The sequence below is a fragment of the Pogona vitticeps genome, chromosome 2 (assembly GCF_051106095.1).
Source record: "Pogona vitticeps strain Pit_001003342236 chromosome 2, PviZW2.1, whole genome shotgun sequence".
Taxonomy (NCBI): Eukaryota; Metazoa; Chordata; class Lepidosauria; order Squamata; family Agamidae; genus Pogona; species Pogona vitticeps.
Genome location: NC_135784.1, coordinates 295,354,153 through 295,374,138, shown reverse-complemented (window position 1 = coordinate 295,374,138; position 19,986 = coordinate 295,354,153). Strand labels below are relative to the sequence as shown.

Here is a 19,986-nt window from a genome sequence, read left to right as displayed (position 1 = left end):
GGCGCTCCTGTCGAAGTTCAGGTCACCCTATGGAATACGGAGATGACCCCAATGGTTGACATGATTGTGCCTAAGCGCCCTCTCCCTGCACACAGAGCCCAGACAGCTCCTTGGCATACTTCTGAACAGCGGGCGATGAAGCGAGAGGGGAGACGGCTGGAGTGCAGGTGGAGGAACTCCCACTGGGAGTCCGATCGAACACAACTTAGAGCCCATTATCGGGCCTGTTTTGTGGCAATATGGCTGGTGAAACGGCAATATTTCTCAAGCCGTATTGCTTCCTCAGAATGTCATCCAGCAGAGCTGTTTTGAGTGGTCTGGGATCTTCTTCAACCGGGAAATCCGGTGGAGGTCCCGGACTGCTCATCAGCTCGCTGTGATCAGTTTGCCATTCATTTTGAGGGGGAAATCGCTCAGATTCGCAGTGGGTTGGACTCCATTGTTACTGCAGAATCAGAGAATGTGTCCAGTGTGCCGTGCTTAGGTCAAGTATTAATGGATGAGTTTCAATTGTTGAGACCTGAGGATGTGGACAGGGTGCTTGGATCTGTCTGTTCTACCACAACTCCGTTCAACCCTTGCCCATCTTGGCTAATTGGAAGATCTGCCAGAGGAGTTCGCACCTAGGTCCAGGAGGCCATGAATGCCTCCTTGAGAGAGGGAGTGGTTCCTATCACCTTGAAAGAGGTGGTAATTCAGCCACTCCTAAAAAAGCCTAACCTGGACCCAAGGCTGGTGGTTAACTACCGAACCTCCGTTATTTGGCAAAGTGTTGGAGCAGGTTGTGGCCGGGTAACTCCAGGCGCTGCTAGATGAAACGGATTTTCTGGATCCATTTCAATCGGGTTTCAGGCCGGGTTTTGGTACGGAGACTGCCTTGGTTGCCCTGTACAATGACATTTGCCAGGAGAGAGGTGGGGGAGTGTGACCCTGTTGATACTCCTGGACCTCTCAGCGGCTTTCGACACCATCAACTATGGTGTAATTTGGATAGGCTGGCTGGGTTGGGAGCACCGCTTTACGGTGGTTCTGCTCCTTCCTAGCTGACCGTGTCCAGAGGGTGGTGCTGGGGGACAGTTGCTCTGTCCCATGGCGTTTATGTTACAGGGTTCCTCAGCGCTCAATACTGTCCCCCATGCTCTTTAACATCTACATGAAACCGCTGGGAGAGGTCATCAGGAGGTTTGGGCTGAGGAGTCAGCAATATGCTGCTGACACTCAGCTCTACCTCTCGTTTTCCACCAATTCAGGTGAGGCGGTTTCTCTACTGAACTCGTGTCTGGACCTGATAATGGACTGGATGAGGGTTAATAAACTGAAACTCAATCCAGACAAGATAGAAGTGCTCTTAGTGCTTCACCGGACAGGCTGGAGGGCCATTTCCCTGCCCTAAATGGGGTTATCTTCCCCCTAAGGGACAGGGTCCACAGCCTGGGGGTGCTCCTGGACCCCAGTCTAACTCTGGAAGCCCAGGTGGACTTGGTGGCCAGGGGCGCCTTTCTTCAGCTGTGGAAATTATACCAGCTACGCCCCTACCTGGACGAGCGGAGCCTCATGACAGTTAAACAAGCACTGGTAATATCTCACATAGATTACTGCAATGCGCTTTACGTGGGGATGCCTTTGAAGATGGTCCGACGACTGCAACTGGTCCAGAATCGAGCTGCACGGCTGGTGAATGGTGGGACCACTAGGGGACACATCAAGCTGATTCTTTTTAAATTACATTGGCTACCTGTTGCTGCCCGGGCCCAATTCAAAGTGCTTGTTTTGACCTATAAAGCCCTAAACAGTGTGGGCCCTGGATACCTGATGGACCGCCTCCTTGCATAGGAACCTACCTGGCAGTTAACATCTAGCCAGGGGGCCCTTTTGAAAGAGCCATTCCTCAAGGAGGTAAGAGGGATGACTTGTAGATAAAAGGCCTTTTCAGTAGCTGCCCACAGACTATGGAACCCCATCCCAATTGAGATTCATCTGGCGTCGATGCTGATGACATTTCGGTGCCAGGTCAAAACCTTCCTGTTCCAGAAGGCTTTTAATTGAAATAACATCAACTGTGGGTCCTGATGGCAATTTTTAGAGTATTTATTAAATAAATGAATAAAGAGAGAGAGAAAAGAAAAGAAAAGAAAAGAAAAAGAAAGAAAGAAAGAAAGAAAGAAAGAAAGAAAGAAAGAAAGAAAGAAAGAAAGAAAGAAAGAAAGAAAGAAAGAAAGAAGAACGAACGAACGAACGAACGAACGAACGAACAATATGATTTTGGTGCCTGTCATACCAGTCATGCAGGAAAGGAAGTATTTCATGCATCTAGCACTTGTACTAAGTATGATGCAGAATTCTGTAAATGTATGACTAAAGCTTTTAAAATTAAAAAGAAAATACTGTACAGTTTGAAAATACATAGTGTTATACAACTCAGAAACTACTAAGCATGAATGGTTACCAATAGTTAGGGTTGTGGTTAATCACTTAGTACCACTCCCTGCTTTTCCTACAAAAATATATGTTCTCAATCTGTTTCCCTGCACATCAATTTCCATAGAAATATTAATAACAATCTTCCTTTCTGCTTCCCCTTCACTCATACAACCAAACACCCCAACTCTAGACCTATAATTAAACAAATTACATACATACAGTACCAGCACTTCATTCCACTCATTAAATACTTTAAGGACTACATGCATTCCTTTGAACCAGTCTATTTTGCTAGTAACATTACAGTGGTGCCTCGCATAGCGATCGCTCCGTTTAGCGATGAAATCGCTTTGCGATGGACTTTTTGCCATCACAAGAGCGATCGCTTTGTGATGGCCCCTATGGGGAAAATTCGCTTTGCGATGATCAGCTGTTCCAAAAAACAGGCTTTGCGCTGCTCACGGGGAAGCGCTCCCCCAGGAGCAGCCCAAAGGCCCGCCCGTCAGCTGTGGCTTTGGGCTGCTCCCAGAGAAGCGCTTCGCCGCGAGCAGCCAGAAGGCCCGCCTGTCAGTTGTGGCTTTGGGCTGCTCGCAGTGAAGCGCTTCTCCGGGAGCAGCCCAAAGGCTCGCCCGTCAGCTGTTCCAAAAAGCGAGCCTTTGGGCTGCTCGTGGGGAAGCGCTTCCCTGCGTGCAGCCCAAAGGCTCGCCTTTTGGAACAGCTGACGGGCAGGCCTTTGGGGGGGAGCGGGGGTGCTCCAGATTGGCGCCTCGGGAGGAGTGAGGGAAGGGCCTGGACCCGATCCCTGCCTGCACCCGTAGGGTGGGCACCGAGCCAGAGCACTGCAAAGGAGGCGCCCGCCTGGGACTGGGATCAGGCTGGCAGCGGTTGGACGGGGGGCGGCGCGCCAGAGACCCCCTCCTCGCCCCGTCTGTGACCCGCCAAAGACCCCGGGCATCCGGGGTTGCCTGGCTGGGTTGCGGTGAGTGACGCGCCCCTTCCCGGCTGCCTGCCTCCGAGGCCTCGCTGGCTGGAGATGGCCGCACTCCCTCCTCCTCGCTCTCGCCCGGCCATGGAGACCAGGCCATGGAGACCGGGCGTCCAGGGCTGGCTGGACGTCAGTGGCACGCCCCTTCCCGGCTGCCTGCCTCCGAGCCCTCGCTGGCTGGAGATGGCCGCGCTCCCTCCCCCTCGCTCTCGCCCAGCCATGGAAACCGGGCGTCCGGGGCTGGCTGGCTGGCTGGCGGTGCTTTGCCATGATCGGTTCCCTGCTTGGGGAACCGATCATCGCAAAGCAATGCATTTTTAACAGCTGATCGGCGGTTTTAATATGGCCGCCCGCTGTTTTCTGGGACGGATTCCTCGCTTAACAGGCAGCCAAAATGGCCACACTATGGAGGATCTTCGCTGAACTGTGGGTTTTTTCCCCCATAGGAATGCATTAAATGGGGTTTAATGCGTTCCTATGGGGTTTTTTGCCCCGCATAGCGACGAATCTGTATAGCGACTATTTTTCTGGAACGGATTATCGTCGCTATGCGGGGCACCACTGTATTTATTTTATAAGGCATCAGGGCAAATTGGAAGTCAAATACTAAATACAATTATATGATTTGACACTCAGAAAGTGCAGCCTTTTTTGCTATATCTTTAATATATATCCTTCACAACCACCTTGCCCAGATCGACTACACCTCCCATAATTCTTTATTCATTGACATTTCCAGTGTCTGAAAATGAGCACTTTCAGACACTAGAAGTGTCAATGAATAGAGAATTATTGGCAAAGCAGTCAATCTGGTAAAGGACACTGTGAAAAATACGTATTAAGGTTATAGCAAGCAGGAGTGCACTGGGGGAGTCATGTGATTAAATACAAATCCACTTTATTATTTGCCAAGGACCTTCAGAGAGAGAAATAAAGACTTCACTTTGTCTACACAGAGTTGCTGGGGAACAGTAGTTAGGGCTATAGTGCTCAAGAAAACTCTCAAAAGCAATCCTGGTGATTTTAACATGGTTCTGAAGAATTTCCAACATTATATCATTACAGTGGTGCCTCAACTTATGAACTTAATTGGTTCAGGAAGATGGGAGTAAGTCTAAATGGCCATAAGTCAAAGCACCATTTCCCATTGGAATGCATTGAAATCTCATTAATCCGTTCTGGCCGAATAAAATAATCACCCCCCCCCAAAAAAAATCACAGCAAGACCGGTCGGAAACACAATTAATTCCTTCCAGCCAAAAAGGGGAGGGAGCAATCAACCACGCAGGACTCATTGCAAATGAAAACAAGAGAAGGCAAAAAGCAATCAAGCGTGGAAGACCTAATGCAAAGAAAATGAACCAAAACCCAAACAACCGTGCAAGACCCATTGCAAATGCAAAGAAAACAAACCAAAACCCAATAAACCGTGCAAGACCCACTGCAAATGCAAGCAAGACAAAGCAAAAAGCAATCAAGCATGGAAGATCTAATGCAAAGAAAACAAACCACAAACCAATCAACCACGCAAGACCCACTGCAAATGCAAACAAGACAAAGCAAAAAGCAATCAAACAGATCGTGGAAGATTAGGGGGAAAAACTGAAAAGCAAACAAACTCCCGAAGACCCATCGGAAATGGGGGAAAAATCAAAAAAGCAAGGAACCCCCCCAAGACTCCTAGGAAATGGGGGGGAAATCCAAAAAGCAACCAAACCCTCAAAGACAATCAGAAATTGGGGGGGGACCAAAACACAAAACCCCCAAGACCCATCACAGCACAGAAACATAACCCCCCAGCTCAAAACCACACTGCAAAAACACTCAGAACAGTTTTTAAAAAGCAGAAAACAGCACCTTACCTTACAAGGCAGCCCAAAGCCTCCCTGCAAACACACACACACACACACACACTCTCAGAAGCAGAAGGAGGCAGTCCCAAGCCTCCGACAATGACGCACACTCTCTAATTGCTGGGGCGAAAGAGCTACAAAGAAGCAGCTTCATCGCCACCTAGTTAGAAATTTGAATTTCCTGCCTTTTCTCCCTGCCTTTTTCTGTTTGTATGTGGAAGCTCCAGTCGCAAATAGAAACAAAATTTTGTGGCCAGAGCTGGTCGTAACTCGAAATGGTCGTAAGTAGGGGCATTCGTAAGTCGAGGCACCACTGTGTGTAATGGTGGGGAAAATTCAAGAATAAATTAAGAGTTGAAATATAAGGTTGATCAAGTGATATTTCTCCTCTTCATATACTGGCCAAAGTCCTACTATTGTTCATACAAGGTTTGCATAACTTGCCATAGCTAATTGCAACTAACTGCCAAAGGGTGGAAACACATCTCAGTCATGTACCTAGTCATACACCCAACATGGCAACCTAGATATGCTCTGACACTTTAATAATCAGTAACAGCAGTTACTCAAACCTTACATAAACACCTACAAAATCCCCCCATAGCTGTTAAGTAGTTACAGTGATGCCTCGCAAGACAAAAACAATTCATTCTGCGGGTCGTGTCGTCTTGTGAAATGTTCATCTTGCGAGGCATAGTTTCCCATAGGAATGCACTGAAATTTAATTAATGCATTCCTATAGGTGAAAAAAGTCACTTACCAGGTAGCCCTGGAGATCAAGGAGCATCTGTAACAAGGGCCCGGAATACCGCCCCCTCCGCCTGCTGCATTCATCCGCCTCCACCTCTTTGGCACATGGGGGGCTTCTCCCCCAGATGTTTGCGTCCAGTTCTATTGGATCCTGGCGCTGTTTCCTCCTAAGGCAGACCTAGGCAAAGTCCAGCCCGCGGGCCATTCTTATCCAGCCCGCGGGTCGCTGCTGAGTGAAAGCCCAAAGGGCTGCCTCTCTGCCGGGCGGGCGGCTGAGGGAAAGTGGAGGGAACTGCCTTCGTCCCTCATGGATGGGCTTCCGAAGCCCGCCTCAGTCTCTTCCTCTGCCTGCCCATGCCTGGGCCGGCCTGACAGGCCCAAGCACCGTCATCGCCACCACGGCCCTGCCTCTCAGCTCGTTGGGGCAGCCATGGCGGGGTTGGCGGCGGTGGCGGGAGAGTGGTGCTGTCATGGCCTCCGGCGACCGTGGTGCCCGTGAGTGGCAGCCGGGCGAGGGAAGTGGGGCAGCCATTGCGAGGAAGAAGGGGCAGAAGGTGATGCCTTTGCCTCTGCTCCTCTCCAAGGCCCCTCATTTGTGTGTGTGTGTGTGTGTGTGTGTGTGTGTGTGTGTGTGTGTGTGTGTGTGTGTGTCTGTGTCTGTGTCTGTGTCTGTGTCTGTGTCTGTGTTTCGAGGCTAGCAGCCTCACAGGCCCTGAACAGGCGAACGGGTTTGTTGTGCTGCGAAAGACATTTGTTCGCCTTAGTCTCATCTTCTGCCTTTTTCCCTCTCTGTCTCTCTGTCTCTTTCCCCCCCTTCTTTCCCTTCCATTGCGCGAATGTACCGAGACAGACCGCACAAGACGGGCGGCTTGGGCAGGACAAGGGTACCTCTGAGCATGTGCAGAGAGCCAGTTCCCCACCAAGGAATACCTGGCCGCAGCCCTCCCCACCTGATGTGGTGTCGTGGAGAAAGTGGAGGAGAGATTTCTGCTTGAGCCCAGGCAAAGGCAATTTAAGAGGCAGCCTCTCTGAATTTTAGGAGATGGCATGACTTTGTGCAGAAGACGCTCAGGGCTTCCTTTTGGCTTCCCTCCCCAGGTCATGCTCAGGTTGAACCAGGAGACAGCTTTTGTGTCAGGTCCGGCCGCGTTCACATGACCAAACAGCTGTGCAGAGGCTGCTTGAAAATGCACTGAGCGCCTCAGCAAACTTGGTTAGGGACGAACTGAGAAATGAGCCTGGTACAATTTGCTTCCACCTTGTCCCAAAGCACTGTTGCTATTTGGACATTGATTTTAAAATCCCGTAGTATTTGTGAAGATTAACAAGTTTAAAATAAAAACAAGCATCACAGTTTCATTTCATTTTTAAGTAAAGTTGGTTCAGCCCCCGAACACAGTTCAGATTTTTCATATGGCCCCCTACAGAAATTAATTGCCCACCCCATCCTAAGTGGTGTGTGTGAGCAGAGCACTGAACAGCTGAGAGGCGTCAACCAGCTGAGAGGCGGCAGCCATGCCATGGTCGTCACCGCTGGTTGCTGCCTCAGCTGTTCGGCGCTCTGCTCACACACACCCCTTAGGAGGAAATAACTCCAGGATCCAATAGAACAGCACCCTCTGCCCTCCTCTCAGCTGTTCTATTGGACCCTGACACTCTCACACACCCCTTAGGAGCACCAGGATCCAATAGAACAGCTCAGAGGCAGGCAGAGGGGCTGTTCTATTGGATCCTGGCACCGTTTCCTCTTAAGGGGTGTGTGTAAGCAGAGCGCCGAACAGCTGAGAGGCGGCAACCAGCTGAGAGGCAGGCGGAGGGGGGCATTTTATTAATAATAAACCCTGAGAGGGTTGCCACCTCTCAGCTATTCGGCATTGTGCTCACACACACCCCTTAGGAGGAAATAGCACCAAGATCGAATAGAACAGCCAAACTCAAACATCCGGGGGAGAAGCCCTGGGCGTGCCAAAGAGGCGGATGAATACGGCGTGGGCAGGCAGCATTCTGGGTCGTTGTTACAGACGCTCCTTGGTCTCGGGAGCTACCTGGTAAGTGACTTTTTTCGCCCATAGGAATGCAACACTGTACGTATCTCTGGAGATAGTCAAACTAGAGACAAGCAGTTTGAAAGCCTTCTGGTGATCTCCATTAGATTAAGTTCTATGGGAGACAGAAAGGTTAACCTATACAATTTAGATTAAATCCTTTCAAAATAAGCCCCATTTATAAACCTTTTAAAAATATACAAATTAATTGTTTCATAATACAGAATTAGAATTTATAATCCCTATTTCATAATTAGGCATTTGATCTATAAAACAATTTACATGACAACTCATCACATACGGGTTTTCCCCTCAAGAAAATGCATTTTAACAACACAAATAAAAATAAATTCAATTTAAATGAAGCAAATAGAACTAAATTTTAAATACCTGTTTTTAGTTTTCTAAAATAAACTAACTGATTTTTATCCTCTCTGAAAGGCATGTGGTATATTCATGGCTGAACTGAGATTTCAGCCAAGGAATAGATACATTAAGTATAGATACTTAGCTCACTCTCTAAATTGCTATGCAATGCCACTGTCATGCTAAAAATGATTACTGTATTTTGAAAAATTAACTCCAAGAACACTGTCTTATGAATTGAGAACACACATGTACAGTATTATGGAACAGAAATACAGAATAATTTCCCATGGACAGCTCATGAAACTGTGTCTATGCATTCTGAATTTACACTGAAATTGCAACCAATCAGAATTCTTCTTCATTTCTGTACTTGGTACTCAACATTTTCCTTCTAGTCCAGAAATAACACTATTTTACTGCTTCAACCAAAACAGAATCAAGATCTAAAAACATTTAACACCAACACAACACAGGCTTGTTTTTCAGGAGACATGGAAATCAAGTTGAACAACTATAATTGAGAAAAGTCAGGAACACGGCACACTTTAGAAACATGTTAGCACCAAAGAGCTCCCAGCCACTTGCTCTTCAGTTATAATGATTCACCTATGGCACAAGCAGTACTTGATTTTCAATACTATCCAACAGCTCCTGGTGCATTTCAAATGGAAGTCCAAAATACGGCAAAACAAAGCCACAAGTTAGCAATGCAACTCAAGACTTTTAGGAATTATATGAAAATGGTTCAAAACATTGCTTATTTTTACTTTGTCTTCCAGAAAATGATTGTACAATGAATACTGTCAACACTCAAATATTTGTTAAGGGATCTATATGAATATATATCAGTTGAATTCCATAATGACATTCTGCAGTCTAAACGGGTGTTCTACCACCAGCCCTTTCAACATTTTCCTGGTTCCTTCAGTCCTGCTTGCTTCTCTCAAACAAAGAAACACCAGCTCTGTAAGGCATCAACAGCTACTAAGAACGCACGAAAGAGCAGATAAATTTAAAGGGTAGACTTGCATATTATACTGTAAATATGATGAAAGACCAGAAGTATAGATGAATCAGCCGCCTAGAGTGGTCTAATATGATCAGATAGGCGGAATAGAAATAAAATAAATAAATAAATAAATAAAAATAAATAAATCACCACTGGAGCACATGAACTTAGAAACAGAAGCAATGTGAGAAGCCAAAAGAGAAGTAATTTTGATCATGAGAGAACAGGACAGCCCTCCTGAGTAGCAAGTAATCAAACATGAGGAGTAAGCCACTGCAAATTCCCACAAGTATGACCAACCCCGCTCCCCCACAAACCAGATCAACTGTATTGTTCATAACCCAATAAGCCTATCATTTGGAAGGTGCATTAACTACATATGGTCACTACCACCCTTAAGATTTCCACTACTGAAGATCAATATTTAGAACTAACCTTAATAGCATTCAAAGTTGCTCAATGTTATTTGGACAGATGAAATCACATTAAAGGAAATATACTAAGCTCTAAATCTGAAAAATCATTGCCTAAAAGCTAGTGAAGTGTGGCAGCTCAAAATAGCTTCTTAAACATTCAAAAATGTATATTTACTATAGATGTTTCTTACCACTAAGCAGTTCTATCCAGTTCTGCACTGTTTCTGGAGGTTGTGTTTCCTTAATGTGCTTCAGAGCTTCATCAAGTAGAACATCCCCTGTAGGAGCATCTGATTTACAGATTACCTGATGGGAAACAGAAGAGTTCACTTCGGCATCCCCAACTTTCGCTTGTGGCTTTTTAAAACACCAAGGATCATAATTGTGTGCATGCAATAGAATAGTACTACATACTGCATCTTAAGGTTCAGTACTGGAATTCTACCTCTTCTTGGGCTGCTGTCAAACCTTTTCACAATCATAACTATCTTCAACATATCTGAAGACCTATATTGTCAGGCCATCTAGCTCAAGTACATTTTGATTATGTATCCATTAAGCCAACAAACCCTTCCATTCATAAACATACATATTTAGTTTATAGTGAAAGTTTATAACAGGTCTTTGACCAAACACTAAACATGGTACAAATTTCATCCTGTAGATTATATTAAGAACTTCAGTGCAGAATAATTACACCAAAATTAGTAAATCTAAAACTGTATGAATTAAAAAGAATGAAACTATGGAGAAATAATGAGTAAGTACATCAAAACTATTCCTTCAAACAAAGAAGAAAATGTATGTACCTGTATTTACATTAGTATGTTATGTATTTACTAAAATAGTCAATAGGTTTCGTAATGGAAAACAATTGTTTTAATTAATAACCTATCTCTTGTTGCCATGAAACCAAATTCTATCATAGAGCCAGCTTTTCCAACCTGGACTATAAGTTGTTCTGCACTACAACTAGCTATTTCTCCCAGCAAATGTGGCTGATCATCAGGGATGATAGGAGCTGTAGTCCAAAATATCTAGCGGCACCCATTTGGGAAAGGTTGCCATAGAGCAGTGGTTCTTAACCTTTGTTACTCAGATGCTTTTGAACTGCAACTCCCAGAAACCCCAGTCAGCACAGCTGGTGGTGAAGGCTTCTGAGAGTTGCAGTCCAAAACTCCTGAGTAATCCAAGGTTAAGAACCAGTGCCATAGAGCAGTGATCCCCAACCTTGGGCCTCCAGATGTTGTTGGACTACAACTCCCAGAAGCCTTCACCACCATCTCTGCTGGCCAGGATTTCTGGCAGTTGAAGTCCAAGAACATCTGGAGGCCCAAGGTTGCGGACCACTGCCATAGAGGATGACCTATGAAATCAACAAGTCCCATTCATTCAAGATTCCTACAGTATAAACATCAGAACTCTGAATTGGGGCAGGGGGGGGAGCAACAATCACAGAAGAGGAAAACAGAAAAGCACACATGTTTATTTCAGATGTATTCTGAATCTGAATTTTCTAACAGATCAATAAAGGGAAGAAAGGAGGGGAAAAGGCAGCCACAACTCTTTAGAAAGACTCATATCACAGAGGAGGTTACTAGTAACAGGTAAAAAAGAGTGATGCATAGTTATATGAGAGAATGTATAAAGAAGGTAACATTTGGCAAAAAAATAAATAAATAAAAGGAAAAAGAAAAAAGGTGAGGATTACCCTCACTTTCAATGTCAAATCCCACTGTTCCTGGCCTGAGAAACAAGGAAAATTAAAAGCATCTTTGGTGATGTTAGAAGAATCTAAGAGCAGCCTGTTGTAGGTCATGGGGAAAGGGTATCTGGCCTCCCCAATACATGGAATTTGTAGAACATTAAGAAGGCAATGCATGATTACATAAAACAGAGAGGGACTGGTGAGATGACTACCGAGAATCACAAAGAACAGAGCACTGGGAGCCCAGCAAACATGCACACGCATGTTCATAGCTGTAGAAAATAGGCTGGAGTAGCCTTAAAGTATCAAGGATTTCACAACTGGTGATAAGCTCTGGTCACACATCTCCTGTGTATCTGTTACATTCCACAGAATCTCAAGTGCTATTGATGAGCTCAGATGTTAAGACATGTGACAGATAACCTTGTAAACAACCAAAATTTAACAAATATCTCTAATTGTAACAGAGCCTAGAGCAAAGGAGAAGTGCTAATTCTCTCATAAGACCTGTGATTCTACTGCCTGGCCCTAATCTTTCTGCTAACTCAAAGTCTGGCTGCAAGGACTTGCTGAGAAATGTTAACAAGATCTTCACAATGTCCAGGAAATATTACTTTAAATGTTCTTTAACCTCAATCACAAGGTGACTGTGGCAAAACAGGAATACATGGGATAAAAGCTGGGTTGTATTTCATAAATACTTCTCTATTATGAAATGCTTTATATAAAACATATTATCTTGCTGTATCTATTGTTATAACTCAAATAAGTATTACTAGCTTGTTGTACAAGTCATATGGAACATCTTGTTTTTCATACTTCAGTAATGCAAGCTTAATCAGCAGGATCTGATAAAATGTGCTTTGTTGATGTGTACAAGCAACTCTATTAATTATCACCAAGTGAAAATCAATGGATTGGATCCTAACATCAAATCCAGCAGTAGAAGAGATTATTTTTGCAAAGTTACCCTCCAGAGCAAATTTCTGAAAGGTGCACATAGTTAGTGAAGAAGGAACTGAAGTACAGTACATGGATGTATTAATATACAGTATATGAAACATATACTACTGGCTCCACTCTTTGACACCTCCAGATTAGGTCCTCAAAGCTTCCACTCTGTCTCTGACTGGCTAGTGGACATCAGTTCCTTCTTCAGAAAAAGAGTAGAGGGAAAGGGGGGGGGGTGAAAAAGAAAAGAAAAAGAGTGGGGTTCATAAGCATTACTACTTCAGTTCCAAACTACACAGCACTGCTTAAAGAAAACTTGTCAGTCTTCAAAGTGCCACAATATCCCTTCTGCTCATTTTATTAACTAGATCCCATAATTGTAAAAACATTATCACTGAACCAGTATAGGGAGGAATGAATGTAAAAATTATATCCCATATACAGACCTGCAATGGGCCTGCAGACAGAAATACTGCATGCCTAGCATGAACAAGGCCTATCTAGTCTGAGCATCATTTGAACATTTATTTACTGTAAAGTAAGTTGTTTGCTTCAGATACCCAACATTACATCTCTTAGACTTTTATTTAAAGTATCTAACTGAAATACTCTAATGCAAGCTACTACAACATTGCTATTTCAAGAAACATCCCTGAATTTGCAGCAAACTAAAGGATTCTGGAAGTTTAATGAAGAGGAGATGCATTTCATACAAATCATAAATAAATGCAGCTGTACATGAGCAATAACTGCCTTTATACAAAGACTCAATTCTGAATAGGAAGGCAGTATGGAAACTTTTCAAACTTGTATCTTAAATAGGTAAGCAAAAGGTAATATTTACAAGGGAAGACTGCCCAAGCAGACATTTTTGTGGCAGAAAATGAAGCATTTTTCCACAAGTTCTCTGCAGAAAAAAAACTGTTTTCACAGAATGCCAACAAAATCATCCACAAACAGCAACACAGACAGATTCATCGCCTAACAAGGCCTTGGATTCAACAACTTGCCCAAACACTTGCCTTTAAATAGTGGCCACATAAGTAATATTAAATAAATGGCTTAAAAATTATTTATACCAAAATGCTCTCAGACTCTTTATAAATGCTATGTATGTGGTCCTGCAAAAGGGTAAAGTGTGTGAAAACCCTGCTGTAGAAGTGTGTTAAAACCCTGCTGTAGAAGTAGGGTGGGGCATAGAGCTAAAAAAGAATATTTTACTCTCTACCTCTTACCTTTCTAGTTAGCAGACTTTTGCGTCTCATTCCACATGCCTCCAGCTGAAGACGTCCTCTCAGTGCCAATTCAATCAACATGCATCCACGAAGCCCAGAAGAAATGCAGTCATTCCAAAATGATGTATAACCCTGGAAAAAATATATAATATATCCTTCAGTAAGGGTTGTCATATTACCCAGTTGGGTGGATTTTGGGTAAGATTTTGCCCAAATCTTAGCTATGCTATATGGACCATCTCTTGGCCTGGCATCTTTATTTTAATTATTTAAAAAAAAATCCTCTCTAGCCATTATAGCAGAGATGTAGAAAAGAATTTTCAATGCTACATTTTTCATGGAAACTGCCATAAGGAATCTAAACATTCCAACAACAGCAGCTTCTTGTGAAAAGAAATGGAAGGCTTTTGGCTCAACAAGGGCAAAAAAGAGGAATCAATTGACAAATAAATGCACTACTAAGCTTGTTTCAGTATCACAAAAACTCTTGCTTTTCAATCAGTCATATGCAGTCAAGATAAAATGTGGTAAGTTGCCTGCGCATACAGTTGCATTCATCTTTAAGTAAAACATAATGTTCAACTAGCTGTATGGAATCAGATTTTTCTCAACTTGAAATGGAATTGTGAAATACTGCAGAGTGAGCTGAGTGAGTGAAGCTGAGAGTACTATACCTCAACAAATGAAAATTAATGTGTTGATATAAGATCAGGTAGAGTTTTCTTTATATAAGTGTCCTAAAAAGCTTTCTGTTAAAAATAAGGAAGTGTACGTATGCTGTTCTTTTTAGATTACTACACATATTCCAATAAAATAATTTCCATATAAAGCTTTCCATGTGTTTGAATATAACATTTAAACCAAACATTTAAGTCAGATAACATTATTTAGAACAGTTTTTCCAGAAAACACGCATCATTCCCTTCTAGAACTGAGATAGAAGGCAAAATATCTAGTCAATGATTGGCCCAAATGTTCTCCAATTAAGGAGCATTTCTGCATGCAATACTGAAAAATCATCTTCTCACAATTAAGGGATAAATGCTGCAATACAGGAAGACTCATTCTACTTTGATTGCAGACAAATTTCGTTTCACAGAGGTGCCTGCAAATACAGAAAGCAATGAAGCTCTAGGAATAAATGAAGGGGCATGCAACAAAACAAAACTACTTTGCAAAGTTGGATCAAAACTTGTAGCATCTTAAGTTTTTTTTAGTATTTAAGGTACTCCGCCATTTCTGCTGTAATCAATTTGGCATGGCAATATTATTCAGAACCTAAAGAAAGTTACTTTCTTTGTCTATCATGCTTACAGGAGGATTACAGAAGTTGCAGACCAAAAAGAACATTTTCCAAGCTCTGATTTTATGAATCCCACTGGGCTTCCAGGAAAAAAATATCAAATTCTATTTTATCTTCCACAACCATATGGGATCTTAGCTGAGCACTAGCCTGAGAAAAGGAGGTGTTGAGAAAGGCAAGAAGAGAAGACAGAAACTTACTAAGTATGTGCATTGTTGCAAAACCTTAGCTTTCTGGAAAGATGTTTCAGATACAGTAATGACAAGAAAACAATAACACTGTTAAGTACTAATTTTACTTTTATTTCTCCTAAGGGTTCAATATGGTCCTTAGTCAGATACACATCTTATCAAATTAAAAGGGATTTAAACTTGAGTAAATGTGCATAGAAAAATGAAATACCTTTATTCACTAGGAAGCAGAGACTGGCAAACTTACTTTCTTGAACTGCAATTTACAGAGTCCTCTAATGCCATGCTAAAAGCCTGAAAAAGTCACTCCTGAGCATCTCATTATACACTACAGTGTAGTCCATAACAGAGAAACAAAACAATAGCTATTAGGTTTAGGGATGGTGAAAGGATATACATTAAGAAATGGAAGCAAACAGTGGAAGTGTGTTTTTAAAGGGGTATATTCCTGCCACACCTGATTGACCCTGACTTTGAAATATAAATACTTCTTACAAAAACCACTACCTTTGAAAGTTTTTGGAGCAACAGCTGTATTAGTCTGTTGCAACAAACACAGCAGACAATATTGTGGCACTTTGAAGACTGACAAGTTTTATTTGTCATAAACTTTTCTGGGATTACAGCCCACTCTTATTAAATGTTCAGCGTATTACCTTAATTATTATATATATGTGTGATTAGGAAACTGCAGACATGGCATGGAAATGCATAAAGTACAAACAGTAATCATTACATTAAATGTGATTAATGATTGATTTGGTGATAGCACAAACATCTAGCACATAAGAGCTGATTAGCATATTGCAATGATAAGGAAGTTAGCCTGGAATATTTTCTAATAATATGAAAACTTTTAATTTCTAAAGGAAATAACATTTTATATTCTTCCTCATAATCCTGCAATTTAATCTCACTTCCCTTACATTTTTCCTGCAAACTAGATTATACTGTATCACTTATGATGGATTCTTATGGCATTCTCACAGATCCTATTGTAGGACTTCCTTCCTTCCTTCCCAATGTCTTTATTTAGTTTTATGCACTAGCAGTACATACGGCAATTTTATATGCTTCCCCTCTCCCTTATTTTTCTTCAAAACAACAGTGCAACTGGCTCAAGGAAATCCCCTAAACTTTATGAGCAACTGGAGACATGAAATTAAATTTTCCTATTTCAAGTTCAGTGCTATGATGCATGCACTAAACTGGCCTTCTCCAATACGTACTTGCTATATAAATGGTACCAAAGATGAAACATAATGGTAGGGGGAAATGTAACTATAATGCATCTGATGCAACTACACACCTGGGGAAAATACACTTGGATCTGATGTGATCTGCATTTTTTTCAAATGGGGCTTCCATGAACATCACTTCAGCCATCCAGACATTTGATATTTTACAGGAATCAGCAGGAGCAGAGCCATCATAGCACAGCAAAAGCTGTCTCTAACAAGGTGCTAATTAGCCATTTCCACCAGTTTTTAATTGACTTTCCTGAAGTGACCTAGTGATATAGTAGTCCAATGCTGTCTTGAAACTTTTAAAAAAACTTGTTTGCAGATAGCAGGCACTCTGTTAAGGGAAACTGACACTCCACAAGTGCTCCCCTTTGCCCTTGAACTGAGGAATTACACTGGGCAGGAAGTGGAAAAAAAGAATAGCAACTCAATTGGAGCATATTTAAACCACACTTTACTAAACTAAAAAAAACAATTCCCCACTAAAGAGAGACAATTCCACAAAGGGGTTCCCTACAGTAAGCTTTACACTGCACAGCTGCTGGGTTTTAATTTAAACTTAGGACAAATGGCCAATGCAGTCGTCCCGGTACATAGTACACTGCCTAGATGTGGAGCAATGTGAATGTATAATGTGGAATAGATGCGGAGCACTATAATGCATCAACAGGAATGGAGAGGCATGTCACCTCTGATAATTGGACCATAATACTGCCATCATGGCACATAGATCCTTTTTAGATAATACTATTCATTCATTCATTCATTCATTCATTCATTCATTCATTCATTCAACTTCTATACCACCCATCTGTCTACCAAGGCCACTCTGGGCAGTTCACAGCACAATAAAACAACAGACTACACTTTGAAAAAACACTGGACATAATGACTATACCAACTATAAGAACACTTTTGAATAAAAGAATCTACCCTATATGACCCTAAACAGTTATGATATAAAAAGAGTACACTAAACACTAAGTACTCAAGAGGATTATCTAATTTATTCCTTTTTAAAAAAAATTCTTTTATGGGTTCTATAATGTGATCAGCTTTCTAATAAACCTTCATGGAATATTTTGCATGTATAAATAACATGATCTCATTATGTATTCCAAGCTTATCATCAAATGCAGATAATCTGATTCAAATTAAATGGTCTGATTCCTAAGATTTGGGAAATCACTGATATATGTCATTGATACTAGTGTCTTCTTGTTCTGTGCCATCAGGTCAGAACTGTGTCTTAATGATGAGAAATCCCTAAAAATACTTATTTCAAAGTTTTCATTTCAGTGTCCATGGTTCTGATAAAGTATCATAAGAAACACCAGTCTAGTAAAGTTAAGAAAACAAAATCAAACAGCCACTTTGAAACAAATATATTTCCTGCTCCATTAGGAGCTGCAAAGTCTAAGGTTCTGCATATTCAAAGTCATAAAGTTGCATACTAAAAGGATTCTAGTTAAATGAGGCTTGAAATAAAAGTAAATTCTCATAAACTTCCTCTTGGACTGTCATCAAAATTCAGATGAATGGATTTTCAACAACCCCTTTTCAATTTTCAAGTGAACATTCTAACATTACATGCACATCTACAAAACAGAATAAAAACTAAAAGGGCATTATACCAACACACTACTGATGTGAAATATTCTTTACAAATCTTACTTATCTCTTGGTTATCCTGTTTGCTACTTGTTCCATTCTGTTTAATGTTCCCCCATAGGAGCATTGTTGAAAAAGCCTTTTGCTTTCTCAGGGGAATTGGGACTAAGGGAGCATTTTGTGAAATCTCTACAAAGAATGTTTATTTTTATTTGTTTGTTCATGAGTTTAAATAAAGCTTCATGAACTGTTTAAGTTAATCATAACATTTTGGCTTGGATCCAGAGCTCTGTGAGCACAACTTTGCTACAGCTGCTTCCTCTGATGGAACAGGAGAGTGGGATCTCTACTACAAGAGTCCCCAACGCCCTCTGTGGCCCTGGCAGGACCGGGCTGCGGAGAAAGATCCGTGTTTGCCCCCCCTGCACACACGCCTCCCACATACATGCCCGGACGCACACCCACGCATGCACGCACAGGTGCCCCCGTCTGCTCACACACGCATTCCCTGCCGACCTATGCCCGTACACACACATGCCCCACCCATGCCTGCACCGACCCCCTGCCCGCTAAACCAGTCTGCGGTTTGGAAAAGGTTGGGAACCACTGCTCTACTGGATCTCAGTCCTTTCCAAATAGCCCTTCCACCCACAGAAGCAGTACTCTGGATCCAAGCCATTATATCAACAGGATATTTAAACTATGGAAGTCATCACCTTGCTTTTAATTAACAGTCCCGTAGACAGTTCGTGTTGTTCTGCCAACTCCTGCGACGTCGCTGGAACCAGTTGTATTGGCTCTTGCCTCTCCATTGGACTATTTCAGTGACGTGGAGAGGGGGGATTTGCTGCTTGGGTAACAGCCTATCCTCCATATTATTCTACCCAGGCTTCGTGCTCTGGAGAGGACACTCCAGCTTTGCATACAGTGTCGAAATAACACAGGAACTAGCTGTTACTGGTTATACGTTCTGCTCGATTGGCATAGAGCATGATGCCAGGGGCTACTTCTGATGGTGGGAGAGCCGAAAAACAGATCAATAACCCTGCACCATGCAACAATCAGAAGAAAACATCTGCCCTAAAGCTGGGAACCTGGAATGTTCGGACAATGACCCCTGGCTTTTCTGACAACCTGCAGGAAATAGACGACGTGCGCAAGACAGCTGTTATCGACATTGAACTGAGTAGACTGCGGATGGACATTGTTGCCCTGCAAGAGACGAGATTGCCAGACATGGGATCTGTCAAGGAAAAAAACTTCTCATTCTTCTGGCAGGGAAAACCATTGAACGAGACCAGGGAATATGGTGTTGGCTTTGCGGTCAGAAATACTCTGCTGAGATCCATTGTTCCACCTACTGTGGGGAGTGAAAGAATCCTGTCTCTGCAGCTCCAGTCATCAGCGGGACTGGTCACCCTCATCAGTGCATATGCACCAACACTGTCATCCACAACAGAAGTCAAAGAGAAATTCTATGATGATTTGGCAGCTGCTATCAAAAAAGTCCCTGAGAGAGAGCCGCTGTTCATTCTCGGAGACTTTAACGCTAGAGTTGGTGCTGATCACAACTCTTGGCCCACCTGCCTAGGCCGTTTTGGCATTGGGAAGATGAATGAAAATGGCCAACGCTTGCTGGAGTTTTGCTGTTATTATGGTCTTTGTGTCACCAACACGTTCTTTAATACAAAGCCTCAACACAAAGTTTCCTGGAGACATCCAAGATCGAAGCATTGGCATCAGCTTGATTTGATCCTCACTAGACGTTCTAGCCTATCTAGTATTACGATCACACGCAGCTACCAGAGTGCTGATTGCGATACTGATCACTCCCTGGTGTGTAGTAGAGTAAAACTACGAACAAAGAGAGTATATCACACGAAAAAGGAAGGCAG

At 42.7% G+C, this 19,986-nt stretch overlaps 1 protein-coding gene across 1 annotated transcript in view; it reads right to left on the bottom strand.

The window, feature by feature from the left end:
* The window catches only part of GOLPH3 (golgi phosphoprotein 3), a 40,470-nt gene that overhangs the window by 3,714 nt on the left and 16,770 nt on the right, over positions 1 to 19,986 (bottom strand). Inside the window, exons 2-3 of the mRNA XM_020807104.3 lie at positions 13,743 to 13,874; positions 10,040 to 10,154 (exon numbers count right to left, since the gene is read on the bottom strand). Of these exons, the coding sequence (XP_020662763.3) occupies positions 10,040 to 10,154; positions 13,743 to 13,874 (247 nt within the window). The remainder of the gene's footprint in view (positions 1 to 10,039; positions 10,155 to 13,742; positions 13,875 to 19,986) is intronic.